The sequence below is a fragment of the Montipora capricornis genome, chromosome 4 (assembly GCF_036669925.1).
Source record: "Montipora capricornis isolate CH-2021 chromosome 4, ASM3666992v2, whole genome shotgun sequence".
Classification (NCBI taxonomy): Eukaryota; Metazoa; Cnidaria; class Anthozoa; order Scleractinia; family Acroporidae; genus Montipora; species Montipora capricornis.
This window is the reverse complement of record NC_090886.1, coordinates 52,545,463-52,562,298: the sequence shown is the minus strand read 5'-3', so window position 1 is coordinate 52,562,298 and position 16,836 is coordinate 52,545,463. Positions and strand designations below refer to the sequence as shown.

Below are 16,836 nucleotides of genomic sequence, written 5' to 3'. Positions count from 1 at the left end.
AGTTGAAGGTGGGCTTTTAATAACACTCTGGAAGTCCTACCTCATCTTTAATTCTTTTACATACAGTTCAGCTATCAAACAACCTCCTTTGTTCAATGTCACGGCCCATGTGACCTGGCTTGTGTTTCTCGCATTTAAGTCTAAGTACCCATTTCAAATAGTGGTGATAAACAGTTTTTAAGTCTAAGCACCCATTGTAAATCGGTTAGCTTTCAATACCTGCGTGGTTATGTCGTTCAAGGTTAGTGTTATTTAGAACATCTAATAATCATTTTAAGAAGACTCACATATGGATAGCACATATAGGTTGGTGCACGGCCCCCATACAAATATCCACTGCCAAAAAAGAAACTCTGCTATTTGGGGGGTTGGGGGGAGAGCATGAATGAAAATTATGTTTAAAAAATTAGGAAATTTTGAACAGGTTGTTCAACACATGGAATTTAGTGGAAAAATCTTGATACCTAGTAGAAAGTACAATAACACACTTCAACTCATTTGAAGCTTTTGTTCTTGAGAAGATGAATGGATTTGTTGAAGCCACAAAAACACTTTGTTTGACTTGATTTGGGTTCATTGTTAATTTCAGTTTACAGTGTCTCCAATTAGTGCTCCATCGCTAGCACGACTAGACACTTAAATAAATTCTTTTCCTTTCCTTTTTCATTCAACAATGTAAGAAAGTTTGTGTCCGTTTGGTTTCTGTCCCTTGCTCCTCTCGAACAAATTTCAGAAAGCATTGTTTTCATTGGTCACGGTTGGCAAGGCCTCTCAACATCCATTATACTTTGACAAGAATAATTTTTAGTCATTTTGAAACCCTTTAAATCAGCCATAATAAAAATTAAAGAAAAGACACCTTTGATCAAAAGCTCGCAACACTATGAGTACCCTTGCACCAAATGATTGTTAAAATGTTGTCTATGCATTAAATTTATGTAAAGTCTCATAATTATGTTAAATTTTATACGTCAAATTATGAGATAATGCTCCTGACAGTAAATCTTCACAAATAATGCCAACTTAAGTTCTCCTTGTTGGTTCTCGTCACACTTGCTTCTTTTTTTACTGTTTTTTGATCAGTTCACTTGCTTCATTGCTACTCGAGGAATTGACAGGTTGAGAGCCATTTCCACTGTTAAGGTAATTCTTTAATCTTGAAGGATAGTCTGTCATCACACCAGCCACTTTGAGCTTGTTAAATGCAAAGTCAAACTCACTGTCATCATTAAGTACCCACAAATAGGTCTGCAAATGAGAAAATGACTAATGTCTCAATTTTCAGTAAATCTTTAAGCATCAAGAGCACACTAACAGTAGATCTCATCCTGTCCAAATAGGGAGCTTAAGCAACGACAACGGCGACGGCAACGAGAACTTCCTCTCAAAATATAAATTTGCGTTATTTTAATCGCTTTGTGACTATTTCAACGTTTTTAATATGACAAGGGTGTGGTAATTCCTCAAGGATGAGACCAGTCGGAACGGCACTTCATTTTAGGCGAGAAAATGAAAATTTATCCTTAAGTGCTGACGTTCTTCGTAAAACCAAAAACTTGGCTATTTCACGTTGTTGTTTTGCTGACGACGGCAACGAAATGGACAAAAGTGAAAAACGCACGTGCAGGGCGTGCAAAGCTATTGTTTTTACCCACTAAATATGCAAATTTGTGACGTTCTCGTTGCCGTCGCCGTTGTCGTTGCTTAAGCTCCCTAATATTTACTTCAATGCATCATCCTTTAAGTCTGTCTACATGCAGTGAACCCTTTTTTTTTTCATTTACCAGTAACTAAACATAATGAAGTAAAATGTATTATTATGGTAGACCTTACATGTATTACCTGTATTCCTCTCTTGTCTAAATGCTTGAAGAGAATAGGGCTGATCATAAGCCTAAAATAAAAGAAAAATGTTATACAAGCTGCAATGCATTGACTTGCATGTAATTACAAGCATGCCCAGTTTTGAGATCCAACACAAAGTGTCCTGTTATGTCAAAGTAAGTTGTGGCCAGAGCACTCACCTCCCACCAATATGGCCCAGGTTCAATTCTCAGACACGACGCCATAAGTGAGTTGAGTTTGTGTCGGTTGTCTACTCTGCCTCAGCGGTTTTTCTCCCTCAGCAAAAACCAGCATACTGCTAATTCCAGGTGGCTGAAAGCTGTGCTCCAAGGTCATGCATGGACCGTATAGCGGTTGCCAGAGGTGCCATAGTATGCTTTTGGTTTGACCTTGTTGAGCTGCATTGTTGCTGTACTTTGCAACAACGACTAGAGCGGCTTTCAATTGAGTGTCGAAAGTAATTAGCGAATTGCTTTGGTTTATGATTACTTCACTCAGTGATCAGCTCAAAGTTCTTGTGCCATTTTTTCAACCATTCAGAAGTGAAACCAAAACCAATTGTGGCTCGCGCGTGCACATTTTCCCATGCTTTGTGTCGGCTATGTGTAATTTCTTCTAGTTTTGACTGGTTTAACGGATTGTCTCCATCCTTTTTGATTGGCCAAAGTCATTACTTTGGGTTTTGGTTTTATGACACTCATTTGAAAACCGCTCTAGCAAGACTTATTACTGCTACCTATCCACAATATGGAAGGTGTCAAAGTTAGCATTATTTTTATGTTGGGGTAAAATATAACTGTTTATCGTCACTTGAGGAGCAGGGTTGAGAAACACTTTGTAAGGTTAATAGTAATAATAATAATAATGTCTGTGATGCTTATTAAAATTGCGTGGCGTGTATCTCATTATTAAATAAATTCATTCCCGAACATGCAGAATCTGCAACTTTGCTCAAACATTTTAACTTAACAAGATAATATATAATAATATTAATTTACATACCAGTCAACCACATAACAAATGAATTTCATTGTACGAGACACTTCAAATCTCCTGTCACAAAAAGAAAAGAAAGAGCAGGCACTGTGTTAATCTAGTAAAGCATTGCCAAGTTGTTGGTCTGTGTTGATTTCCTTCCCTTGCTACCTTAAGTTTTTAATATCTACTCTAAACTAAACTGTTTTCATGTAAGTTCACTAGCTAAGATTAATTTCAATGAATGACATCTTTTGTTAAGTATCAGATTCGGTGTGTAAACTGTCTTTGTCCCTGTCGAGTTTTGTTAATTACACCCCCACATTTTTATGTAATCCCTGTTCTTTGTATTAATTTGTAGTATAGTAGTATTTGGAAATAAAGAGACTTGAACTTCAACCTCATAGTAGGTGGCATTGAGAATTATTTTAAGTAATTTTATCGAGCCTTTTTTTGGCCTCGAAAGCTGTGAACAAAGCTTCCACTTCTCTGCAGTGTCATGTGGTTCATAAAGCAAAATAACTGACTAGCTGGTGAGGAAAAAAGCCAATGTATGTAAGGAAGTAATCTGGTAATTCACCTGATCAATATAAGTGGAGACGTAATTTCCAAGAAGGACTCCCTTAGAGGAACAAATGGCAACAGACCAGAATAAAAGAGAACGACCAACAGGGCTGTACGCTGCATGGAAAACATTATTGGGATCTCTGGATCCTGTGAATAAAAGCAAATTTGATTCATGGAAAAAACTGACTAACAAAATTGCAAAAAATAAATTGTTTCATCAAACAAGTAAGCTTGATTACCAGCCGCTGCTTCGGAAAAGGAGCTTGTGCTCCTCCTGTGAATACTGTTGGAACAAAGACTGGACTCCAGAGACTGGCAGAAATCAAGCTTATCAAACCAGTTTGAGCTTATGTTTCAAGTGTTAGCCCTTCATCAGAGTAAATTATAAAACCAATCTTTTCATGATTCACTCCCTACTGATGCAGCACCAAAATTTCTTCAGCAAAATCATGCAAAAGTCTCAGTGTGTCAAATAATTATGGTTTCGGATTTATACACTGCACATAACACAAAGTAAAATGGCGGTTTACAATTATTCTTTGTTTAGGCTGAGATCGGACGTCAGCTTGTAAAGGTGCCTCTGGCAGTCGGGATCAGTCCTTATTTGATCTCACCCATGCATACACGTGAAAGGAGGCCAGACCACAGCACATCAGGAAAGTTTGTAAGACGGGGCCTACCGTTTATAGTCCTTATTGGAGAAGACTTGAAAGTCTAACCATTTGCAGGGGTAATTACAAAGTACTTTCTTCTCAGTTATTTTAAGACCCTGAGTGTTGGTCTGGCCAAAGTCAAACTTGTGACCTGCAGCGTGGCAGCCCTGTGCTTAACCGAGCCACTGGTGCTAGGTTAATCCCAAACAGCATGCAGAAAAGTAAAATTTGTGCATTGTAAGATCTAAGCATCTTTTCTTTATTATAATTGTTCAGTCAGTGTTGAGTCTGTTTCTCCTTACTGCCTTAAGTAGCATTTTTTGTAGCCTGTTCGTTAGCGTCTCTTGTTTCTATTTGTCAAAGTTTTTTTGCAGTATTTATTGTTTCACTTTTACTGTCATTTACACCCTTAGTTTTCTCATTTTTGCATAATTTATTTTTGAACTTGAAGTCGCACTATGCGCAGTTAGCTTCGAAGCAGTCAGAGTTCAGTTTAAGTCTTTTCGCTTCAAGCAGTTGTCCTATGTCAAGTTTTGTAATTATAGTAGTAACGATGTAAATGTGATCGTTTCCTGGTAGTTAATTCTATAGTCTTTTATAGTTTCTTCTTGCTTTGCGTAACTAAATTATTCTTTATTTTCAACCCGCATTGTTTCTACTTTTTCCTACATCTTGTGAAATAAATACCTAATTATATGATATGCACATTCAGTCTACATGGTGTTGGAAGGTTATGGCGATAATTCAAGCACTTTAGCAGCTACTTAACAATTATTCCATGAGCGCGCGTTGGATATGAGATGATAGATAGCCAATGAGGCGCGTAGCGCCGAGTTGGCTATAATCATCTCATATCCAACAAGTGCGTGTAGAATAATTGTTTTATTAAAAACGCCCCCAAATATAGAAAACTAGACTACAATAAAAATAAAAAGGCCCAAAAAATCACACATATGCTTGCTGTGTTTGTAGATCATGGTATAATGGCTCATAACCCATGATGGCTTAGCCAATCAAGACTTTCAAATTGCATTATCCAATGATCCAGTTTTTAATAAATGCACATAGCTGAAATTTGTGAAATAAAGGTGAGATTTTTACATGATTTTTTTCAATTTGGAATAAATAAGCACTAATTTTGTAAATTCTTTCAAAAACAACAAATTGCACTTGTCCAATTTTTTTGCCTGACTTTGAAAAAATTTACTTGTGCTTATCATTTATTCCAAATTGCACTCGAAACCATGTGATTCGTAACTTCAGTCTACAAACTTACCCCATCATTTGTAACAAAATTGCACTTTCATCAAAAGGGACTAGTTGAATAATTATGCAAGTTACATAAGCATAATATGCAACCCGTGACCTCGCATATTATGCAAGGTCATGAGTTCAAACCCTGTTGAAGTCCTGAATTTTTCAGGCTTCTCTAAGAAATTCCTAAAAATTAATAGCGTTCCTAACTGCAAGGATCATAGCTTCACTTGATTTCATATCCGCAGTTCAATATATGATTCACTTCAAATATAATTTCATTCAGTTGCATATGCATGCTGTAACTGTTAAAATCTCTCAAGTAATTGTTTGAAGTAGGATTAGCGGTAAGCTGGGTGAAGCACCAAGACAAGTTACGACTGTTTAGTTATTGTGTCTCTGATATTCTTTGGCCAGAGCAAAGAAGTTTACTATCACTGATGGTTTTGCAGATTCTTGGTTGCAGAAATTGCACAGTCAGTCAGTCTTGCTGTTGTACATACCTTCTTGTAACACTTATCAGTAACTTCTTTTGAAAAGTTTCCCCACACTGTTGAATCTTTTCTGTCGTACTTGCAGATTAGTTTGTGAGTCTAAAGAGAAGAAAATAATATCTCCGAAAATTAATATATTGATACAATAATATTTAACTAAACTTGGCCAATTAAATGGGGCTTTTATTTCTAGAGCAAAAGCCTCTAAGAGGTTCCCCATTCAATAGTCTGACATTAGACAGAGTGAAATCCATTAGTGGCACTATTAGGAGGCAAGGGATTACAGGTTGTTATCTGAGCTGTTTATGTTTTCTAGAGTATTAAGTTGGAGGGACATGACATAAGCAACATTTCTGGAGGGAAGTTATGTGAAATTTTGAAAGATGAGCATTGACAAAGGGATACTCATCAAACAGAACAAGTATATCATGTTTTAATTTCATAACTGTCATTCTATAAAATAAGATATTATAGCAATAGCTGTCACACAAGATTCTACCAGCCAGTTAAATGGACTTGTTGCATCTCACCTTGTCTATCAAAACATCGCAATTGCTTTTGATGTCTACATTTATCGGAATGTCAGGAAATGCTGCAAAAACACTTTCAAGCAATGGAATGTGGCAGTCGTCATTTTTCACATTGCATGTGACACCTATGAAATACATATGGCTAATGATTAATAATTTAAAAGCATGTTGCAAAAAAATGAAGGGCTCCGACAAAAAATGTCTTAACTGACAAAAATTTTTGGGTTTTTTCATTTCTGCTCAAAAGTAGCTGCATGATTTTTTTCATGTGACCATTATAAAGAAAGTAAGTGCTCCATATTTTTTATATTATGGCAAATTATTTTAGGTCATAAGATGATAGACATTTTCATTACCTGATTGAAACTGTACTTTGAGTGTCCTCATCAATGGAGGAAGATCCTAAAAGAGCAAATCAGTCTTTGTTTTTTATTATTTACGTATCAGCATCCGTACAAATTATGCTCCTTAAGGACATGTGCACATCCACCCAATTTTTGCCATTTACAGAAATTAGGTCATGCAGTCCTTGAAAACTACAGAAAATCGTAGGACATGGTATTTTAGAAAGAGAAATCCATAACGTTTCCAAGAAATATGCCCCTAAACTCTTCTCAGGAGAGTTCTTTTGCCACTGAAAATCTTGCAAATCTGTCAAGTTTAATCAACTGGAGCCAAGCAGCTTTAATACTGATACTTCTATTGGTGAAATTAAACAAGTAATGTGACTAGATTTAGTTATAACAAATGAAAATTTTGTTAATCAAATAATAATACCTTATACTTTAGGTCATGAATGTTTAATTCGGTGTCTGTCACACGTGATAAGTCGTCATCATGACTCACTACAACCTGACAAAACAGAAAGTTACTGTTATTTTCTTCCAGTAGTACATCAGTTAGTGCTCAAAGTGTGGCCATTTATAAGGCTTCCAAAATGGATCTCTGTCAATAAGATTGTCTTTAATGGCCTAAGCAAGTGTCATCTGTTTTGTTTGGAAAAATAAGCAACCTTGAGTCACTATCATAATATGCAATGTTTTTTTCTGTTCAGCTGTAGTTCTGTAAGGCTGTCAGGGCTTGGGAAATTTGACATGCGCCAAGGTCCAGTCATCTACTACACTGCATCTTTTAAACTTGGTGAAATTTTCTATAGGATCAAGGGAGTGGGGGGGACTGATGAGAATTGGAGGGTCCCCCAAAAAATTTAGAGGTGAAGGGGGGGGTGGTGGGGGGTGGTTGAGAAATATAAACACTCCCTAGGGGGTACCTTACAGTGCCCCTAACCCCAAAATATTTTTTTCGCTAAAATGAATCTTTGCACCTGTTCCAAATGCATTGCAGCCTTTTTTTTTTATCAAATCCTGCCTTTTTATAGGCTTCAAAACTTGCAAAAAACCAAGCATCTTCTGTTCACGACCGACTCAGAAGGGGAGTGGGTCTATTCCTGATTTGACGTCACAAACTGATATACATTGCATCAACTCTTTGTAAACATGCATGCAAAGTAGATTGTGACATCAAATCAGGAATAGACCCACTCCCCTTCTGACTCGGTCGTGAACAGAAGATGCTTGGTTTTTCGCAAGTTTTGAAGCTTATAAAAAGGCAGGATTTGTTAGAAAAAGGACAAAATGGCCGCAATGCGTTTCGAACAGGTGCAAAGATTTATTTTGTAAAAAAAATATTTTGGGTTAGGGGCACTTAAATAATGAAAACAAAAATTGTCATCAGGTAATGTAAACACAATTAATTAATTTTAACAAAATATAATATTCAACTGTGCAAAATGGGGTTGACTGGCCCACATGACTCCCTTGTACGTAGTCCGGTTTCCTTTTCCTTTGTCACAATTTTGCTCTCTCGAGTACATATTTGAATGAATGCCTCTTTTAGATGCTTCTAGTAAGATTTCATTTAGCAATAGTTTTTGTTCTATGAGACTGTAGATTTGGACCTTCATACTGCTGTGTGATAATTACTTCCAAGAAAATAGTTCGTAATGATGATATATTTTTAGTTTCTTGGTGTTGATTTTCTCTGGCTTTTTAAAGGTTTTGTTTGATTTGCCTTTTTTCTGTGTTACTTTAGAAGGTCATTATGCTCTTTGGAATCGTTACAATTCTGTTTTTGCCTTAATTTGTTTCCCTTGTTCTTCTGACTTCTGCATAGTGTATTGGTTTGTGGCCATGAGGTGGGTTGGAGGTGTCTCAAATTTTAGGGATACTAAAAGAGGGTCCCTGAAAATGTTTAATGCAGCAAGTAGGGGTTCTTCCAATTTTTTAGTTAGTGGATAATTTCTCATCAATCCCCTCTCCTCCCAACAAGTCTTTGTGAAACTGAATGCTCCCCAATACTTCACCATATAGTGTCAAGCAGATGACAAAATTAATGTTAACCCTCATGAATGAAACAAAGAGATTTTTTTTAATATTTGGCAACACTAAAATAATGTGAGTTTACCTTTGGAGGTGTTTAACCTATGACCTTCTGATCACTAGTTACGATGCTAATTACCACTGAGCTATACGAGACTTTTGGGAGATAGCCAGGCTGCTAAACTACACTGCTACTAAGGCCTGAAATTGTCAAACAAAATACATATAGTGCATGAAAGGGGTAGTTTCTAAAGAAACTGTGGTGCTGCGTCGGTGGGGAAGTAGTATACAAAAACTTGGTTTTATCAACGGAGTTGATAATGTAAATTGGGCCACCGTACAGAGATTCCTAAAGCTGACGTTTCGAGCGTTAGCCCTTCGTCAGAGCGAATCGAGGGATATGGGTTACGTGTAGTTTTTATAGTAGAGTAGGAGCTACGCTATTGGTGGTAACATGGCAACGTGAAAAATAGGAATATATTAGTTTAAATGAAAAGCATTCGTTAATACCACATGAGGATTAAGGGTGCCGATTTGAAAGATGAATTTTTTTGGTTCCAGATTCTTGCGGCTTTCCGTGTCGTACCTAGATGTAGGGAAAGGCCGCAGATAGCCATGTGTTTTTTGGAGTGGTTAGGCAGATTAAAATGGCGAGCGACTGGCTTGGATGCATCCTTGTCATTCTTCTCCTAACGTGCTATGTACTAGTGTGCACTACAAACCTACTGATTCACACAGTTATTTGTGTATTCATCGTCACATCCATCACATGTCAAGAACTCCATCCCTTATTCTCAATTCTTATACTTCGACGTCTATGTAGTGATGTCTCCGATTTTTCCAGCAAATCAGAGGAGATGTGCCAGTTCTTCGAAAAACGTGGCTATCCTGTCTCTGTGATCAAAGCGGGCCATCATCGCGCCCAACAATTTGATCGACAGTCATCACTACAAACGTCACAAAAAGATAAGAATGACAGAATTCCATTCACCCTCACTTTCCATCCTCATAATCACGCAGTCAAAAGCATCATTCTTAGTAATTTTAAATTACTCCAAAATGATCCCGAGACTGGTAGAATCTTTTCGCAACCTCCACTTATTTCATTCAAACGCGACAAAAACGTAGGCAACTTTTTAGTTACAAGCGCGCTCAAAACTAACGAGCAACCCGGCACTTTCAAATGCGCGCGCTCACGATGCAAAACTTGTCTTTTCATTGTTAACACTAGCAAGATATCGGGACCTAAACGATCTGTTACGATCACCGATCGTTTCACATGTACCTCCGCAAATGTCATTTATTGCATAACCTGCACGTTATGCAATAAATATACATTGGTGAGACAGGTAGACGACTAGGTGACCGATTCCGCGAACACCTTCGCGATGTTGAGAAGAATGACAAGGATGCATCCAAGCCAGTCGCTCGCCATTTTAATCTGCCTAACCACTCCAAAAAACACATGGCTATCTGCGGCCTTTCCCTACATCTAGGTACGACGGAAAGCCGCAAGAATCTGGAACAAAAATTCATCTTTCAAATCGGCACCCTTAATCCTCACGGTATTAACGAACGCTTTTCATTTAACTAATATATTCCTATTTTTCACGTTGCCATGTTACCACCAATAGCGTAGCTCCTACTCTACTATAAAAACTACACGTAACCCATAATCCCTCGATTCGCTCTGACGAAGGGCTAACGCTCGAAACGTCAGCTTTTAGAATCTCTGTACGGTGGCCAATTTACATTATCAACTCCGTTGATAAACCAAATTTTTGTATACATGTAGTGCAGACATATATTATTGTCACCTGCACCTAGTTTAATGGCCTGGCATCCCATGAGTGAGGATCTGCCAGGGAATATTATGGCAAGCGACTTGGCCTAAAAAGTGGCAACAGCACGTAAAGTGAAACCACAACAAACTACATCCTGTCTTTAAATTTCCTTTAATTTCCGACAGCAACATGAAACATTGACAAAGCATCGACCAGAGACCTTTTAAATTCAGGCAAGTGACATGGGACCCCCCCTTCCCCCCCTTCCTGGCAGGGCCTCATGAGTGTCTTGTAGCTGAGTGGTAGAGTGTCCAAACTAGCAATCAAAGGGTCATATGTTAAAATCCTGCAGCAAACCACTCTGATCAATTTTTTCCAAGTATCACTGCGTCACCATTGAAAAACAATCTCATCATTTCCAGATCTGTACCTGTTGATCAGCTGTTAGACGCACGTCCAGTTCAAACATCTCTGTTCCCATTTTCAAGGCACTGAGTTAAAACAATTCCAACATTAAAATAGTTTGAAATAAAGCTGCAGGTGAAAGCTTCTCTTGATTAAATCAACCAAAATAAATAGTTTTTTTTTTCTTACTGATGAAAAGCTGTCATTGTATTTTCTAAATTTTCAGCAGCACCTACAAGGAAACAATAAAAGAATCATTGGTAGTTCTCACAAGAACAATACTAAATGGCCTGACAAGGATTGTTTCAGCTTCCAACTTACAAACAAAATACAAGTTGAGCAGTTACTATTGAAAATGAACACCCTGCCACCACGCTCTATTGAGGACTCCCCCAAAGCAATATTGGTCGGCCCAACTATTGCTTGCATCCATTCTTCAATGAAAATATCCCAGCCATTGGAAGATGGGACAAATAACTCCAATTTAAAAAAAGTATGATGAACTTGTAAAACAAAATTACAGACCAGTAACGGCAGTATTACCCAGTCTGAACAATACTTTAATTTATTATCTTCAAATGTCTTCATCTTGAACAGTATCCGTAGTATCTCAAAGAATTGCTTTCTCTGAGATCTGTTGATTATTCGATGAGAGGAACTCATATCCTTAGTCTTCCTAAACCTGCTACTTCTACTTATGGCTTAAATTCTTTTAGCTATACTGCTGCTTAGGTTTGGAACACATTGCCGGACAAATTGAGAACCCTTTCATCTTTGCATGACTTTATTTTAGCAATTTGACAACACAGATTCATTAATTAATTGTATTACAAGTTAAATATCATTTCTAGTTAATTCATACCATAAGGTAAAGTCTCCGCTTACGAGCCAGAAGGCTCATCAGGCCGGCGCTTATCTCCGGTTTCAGTAGCATGAAGCGACTAGGAGTATTTATACTCCCCCCTGGATGGGATGCTAGTCCATCGCAGGGTTATACACCTGGGTGGAGAGAGGCACCGTGAGAGTAAAGTGTCTTGCCCAAGAACACAACACAATGTCCCCTGCCGGGCCCCGAACCCGGACCACTCGATCCGGAGTCGAGCGCACTAACCATGAGGCCACCGCGCCTCCGCAATTCATACCATGGGTCATTCTATTTTAGGATTTTATTTGTTTTTTGGAGATAATAGCCCATTTTTGGCTACTCTGAAATTTGAGATGAAATTAAGTTTTATGTATGTACTGTATGTAAGTATAAATTTAGTTTTAGAGCGGGTTTCAATTCAGTGTCAACAGTAATTAGTGAATTGCTTTAATTGATTTTGCATTACTTCACTCAGTGATTGGTTCAAAGTTCCTCGTGCCATTTTTCAACCAATCAGAAGTGAAACCAAAACCAATCGTGGCACGCACGTGCATATTTTCCCGCACTTTGTGTCAGCTACATGTAATTGCTTCTAGTTTTGATTGGTTTACTTGATTGGCCATGGCTCTGTCCTTTTTCATTGGCCAATGTAATTACTTTGATTTTAATTTTATGACACTCAATTGAAACTCGCTCTAGAAGAACTAATTATATCAAATGAGCTCATTGCACATTGCTTGCAAAATTAACAGCGTCGTTACGCTGAAGGTTTCCCTACAGATGGGTAAAATCGTCTGGCATTAGACAGTAATTTTTTGGGAGGGAAACGTGCAAGAGTGACACTGGAAGAGTTTACTCTGTCTAATGCCATACGATTTTACCCGTCAATGGAAAGCCTTCAGGGTGAAAGGGAAACCACATTATCGCCTCTTTAATAAATGCTTCATGTCAAGACTTGTAGCTGAGAAAGTTTAATACGGCAGTGATGATTTTTTTTTGTTCCACCATATTAGAGATTTTCTTTGGATTCATCAAGTCTCTTGACATTTAAATATAATCCTGGGAATTTTCATGATATGTTATCAAGCATTTAACTTGAGGCTTAAAGCTTCGTCTGATACGAGAATTTAAATGGCCCATAGTCAAGCAAGTTTTCCCACCTTCACACACAACAAATACATACAAATGACAGGTGCTGACCTCCCCTATGGCTGATGTGTCGGCAACGAAACTTCACTTGTTTTTTCTTGTGCAAGAGTAATGGGAAGTTTAACAGAACTACAGAGGTAATTATGTAGGCTCCAACTATTGGTAACGCTATTGCTAAACCTAACATCTTGATAGGGATTTTTTTCGACGGCGAACGGTGCTGCAATGGTAGGCGCTATAGCTTGGTAACCGCGGAATAAAAGCAATGCTAAAATCATGACATGGCTTGACACAGCTGTTTTGGTGTTGTCACGCAACTGAGTAAGACCGCTTTAACGCGGGACGAACCTCCGCAAAAACGAAAAACGTGTGTGGGCGACTTTCACCCAAAAAGATATAAGGCTGGGAAAAAAGAGCGCCGAGATACTTATTCACAATTATAAAGACGAAATATAAACCAAGCAGCTCTCCATAACAGAACGAACCGTGAACGTAATGTACCAGTCAATTCCAAAACCGCCCATCCCCCCCCCCCCTCCCCCCCCCGGGCAAACCCCAGGGCATTTGACTTTTTGAAAAGGTTTGGTCCAATTCCCCGCTATGTTGGTAGTTTAGTCGGTCAAATGCCACACCCGTTAGATCTTCAAAGAGAGTCCAATTAAAATTTGTGTTGATAATAGAGTGATCTGCTATATAAAAACACAACTGAAATATCCAAAGTCTCTCCAAGCTATCTCACGGAGGTTCTTAATTTCAATAAAAATGTTCTTTTTAGAATGCCCACATTTAATGGGCTTTTTAAAAGGTTCTCAAATGCTCCAACAAAACTGTGAACATATTAAATAAACTCTATATATTTAAAAATACGGCGATTGATCATTTCTCGTATTTCCTGATACCGTAAACATTTTAAAACGTCAGCAAAGTTCGCCCTTTTATACAGACATAATGTCATTTTTTTTCTCTTGCTTTTTTCTTTGCCGAGTCACTCCCTCTCCTCCGTGAACGCAGCGCATGTGCTGAATCAAAGCATTGCAAAATCCTTTTGTTTCCGACCGCTGACAGACGTTTTGACACGAAATATCCCACCAGTGAAACTTTGACAAACTTAAAAGATGACATTACTTTAGAAGGCAAAGAGTTCCAATCATAATATATCTTTGAAAAAACGAATATTTAAAATAATTTGTACGGGCAACTTTCGGGCAACTTTAGGCTTTATTTTATACTCGTGCTTACTTCTAGTTCGAGTTATTCCAATAATATCAAAATAATGATGGCAATTGATATCGCAGTAACCAAATATAATCTTATACATAATATAAGAAAAATTCAGCTTATTTCAACCCCCATTTTTCTTAAGTTTTCAATCAAATTTCAATTTATAACAAATTCTTTGTACCACATAAGTTATGCATTTCTAATATAATTTAAGGTTGGTTACTTTCTTATGAATTACGTGAACAAATTTTCAAAGCATACTTTCACGTTGGTTTCTAAGAGCGAATATTTTTTTTTACACAATTTTACACATATCAGAATTTTTCTACATCTACTAGAAATGTTTTTGTATTTGAGCGATTACAAGAACGAGTGATTCCTAATCAAATCTATTAAAAAAGTAACTTTCCTCCTTCATCATCTTATATCAGTTACATGTCTATAAGAACGAAAATTTCAATACTACAAATGATTTTTCATTTTAAATTTTACGTTTTGGTTTTTTTTTTCTTCTTGCCTAAGGAAGTTTCCTCCCTTCTAATACTCTTGTACTTCTAATTGTTTTTGAAATTAAATTTTTATTTTTGCACAGAGTTTGGTTTATTTCAGTAACCCGAACTTGAGGTAAGGCGATTGCTTTGCAATTTTCTTCCTCTTTGCAACCATATAACTCTAATTTTTGTTCATGATTTCCCCTCAATTCACCATCCACACACACAATATCACAATATTCCCCCTGGCTACCTACTGATTAATGAATGTTTTAGTTAATGGAGAGAAACCCCTTCTTGTGAGGAGGATTCTTGCGGAAACACCAATTAGGACAGCCCTAAGAGTGTCTGCATGGTGGGGTGGACTCGCATATGAAAGGGGCGGGGATGCTCGTCGACTTGCTCCGGATTTTGTTGTCATTCAGGGTGTTCTGGACAAAACGACATCATTTGTTGCAGTACGGGCCGTGAAGGTCTCGTTAAGGTTGCACGCGAAGAATATAAAACTACATATTCAGGGCGCTTTCGATGGGTAAATACGGATTTAGATCTTAAAATCTGGATCTTCGGATTTCCAATCGAACACAAAATCTGAAAACGGATTTTGCCGCCGATTCACTTAAGCGCCGATCAACTCGAAACTTCAACATCCCCCCCCCCCCCCGGGGGGAACTTTTAAACTTTTGAAGATTGGATCGTTCAAATTTCCGCCCCCTCGGGCCAAAATGGTTTTCAAATGCCCTTCCTTATCGTCTGATTTGTCTGTCATACCCTACTAAAGAACAATCGTCGTCGGCTCCTCCTGTCTTTAATAAAGACCTTTTGAAGACCTTTTTTTGTAAGCCAATCGCTCACAAATGCTACTTCTTTTCCTTTGAACTCTTCCATCTCGTCCAGACACGTGTTTTATAGCTGTTAGCAACTTCGGCGCCCGAAACATTTTTCGAGTACTATATTTTTTCTTATGATGATTGTAAATAGGAGGTTTTTTATCTTCTGAATAAAGGTGTTTTTCACGAAAAAAAAAAGGTGTCCATGGCTGCTAATTGACCGGGTGAAATGGTTGTCCGCATGCGTGATGTGTTGGCCACACCGGGTTGGTGTTAGCGTGTGTCATCTTGCTTTTATTGTAGTTTTTGAAAGCCTGATCTTATGTTTGTTGTTACTTAGACCCCTCTGCTGTGTGCGAATCTCGTCACGCAAACTTTTCTTACCGGCGATCGGCGGGTCGAATTCCTTGCTGAAAATCCTGTTCCCGTTGTTACAATGTTTGCGAAGTACGCACAACTGAATTGGTCGGAACGTTGTTGAAGCACCATAAAGAGAAAGAAAGATGGAGTCTTGTATGCTCTGTTTGTGATCAAAAATCTCAAACGAGGTCTATTTTGCCACCCATGCGGTGCAGAATGGAGCACTAGTTCTTCAAAGAACAGAACAAAACAACGAATAAAATGAAAACCATTCTCCAGAGCTCAAGGAGACCCAACGAGCAAATTAAGCCAAAAGCCTTTCAGAGACATTTCTTGGCTCTATTTAATGTATAAAGAGTTATCTAAAGAGGTATTTTTATCACCTAGAAAAATTTGATCTGTTCGGATATCTTTGCTGTAAATTGAAGTGTCCGAAAAACCTCGCGTAGCAGAATAGAGAACCTAGGTCTTCAGCTCTCAGGGGCACCCAACAATAATCTTCGGTGAAATATGTGTTCGCGGGAGTCGAACTGTTCTAAGAATTTCGGTTCTAAGTTGCCAAACAGCTACAGATTTCTAACTAAAACATCACCTATAAGATTCGCAACCTGGGGAAAGTAATCCCTTACGTTTTCGGAAAGAATATTTTTGCAATTTTTGGCACTTAAAAAGGTCACCTAGCAGTTTCGGATGAGCAAATGGTTCGGTTGGAAGTTCTTAGAAGCTAACGTTCAGCTGGCAATTTCTAAAATGAAGAAATCATTCCCTAGGATTTTCCCGGGCCAGGAGGAGAAAGTTTCATAGGGTGCTCGGCGTAACCTATGAGACTACAAATTGTTACACTTCTAAAAGATATATAAAAACCTATTTGTTAGTATTGGAAAATTATTACGTGGGATGAATATCATGCATACCACGGTAATAGTTCAGTTGAGTTTTTTATTTTTCATTTACAATATAGTACTAGTACTAGGGGTAATCGAAGCTTAGGCGAGTGCGTTCGATGTTTGTAGGACGGTACAGGTTTGGTACAGG

General features: G+C 38.0%; 1 protein-coding gene across 2 annotated transcripts; it reads right to left on the bottom strand.

The window, feature by feature from the left end:
* Positions 1 to 659: 659 nt before the first annotated feature.
* Positions 660 to 13,152, bottom strand: LOC138047358 (lysophospholipase D GDPD1-like). Of its 2 annotated transcripts, none has more exons than XM_068894175.1 (11): positions 12,951 to 13,152; positions 11,075 to 11,117; positions 10,911 to 10,971; positions 7,096 to 7,170; positions 6,675 to 6,720; positions 6,319 to 6,443; positions 5,798 to 5,887; positions 3,401 to 3,534; positions 2,848 to 2,898; positions 1,843 to 1,894; positions 660 to 1,248 (listed from the first exon to the last, which is right to left on the bottom strand). In XM_068894175.1, the coding sequence occupies exons 1-11, from the start codon at positions 13,084 to 13,086 to the stop codon at positions 1,066 to 1,068; spliced, it is 996 nt and encodes a 331-aa protein (XP_068750276.1). In that variant the 5' UTR covers positions 13,087 to 13,152; the 3' UTR covers positions 660 to 1,065. The 2 variants fall into 2 exon arrangements, with proteins under 2 accessions (XP_068750276.1, XP_068750277.1); XM_068894176.1 differs by having other exon boundaries at positions 12,934 to 12,998.
* Positions 13,153 to 16,836: the final 3,684 nt, after the last annotated feature.

What these genes read in the sequence shown, in the direction of transcription:
- LOC138047358 (XM_068894175.1), bottom strand. Translation starts at nt 13,086, where the DNA reads ATGTTAGGTTTAGCAATAGCGTTACCAATAGTTGGAGCCTACATAATT. An exon ending in ACAATGACAGCTTTTCATCA is followed by an intron (nt 10,972 to 11,074) that starts GTAAGAAAAAAA and finishes GTTTTAACTCAG; the next exon opens with TGCCTTGAAAATGGGAACAG. An exon ending in CTGATAAGTGTTACAAGAAG is followed by an intron (nt 3,535 to 5,797) that starts GTATGTACAACA and finishes TTTTATTCACAG; the next exon opens with GATCCAGAGATCCCAATAAT.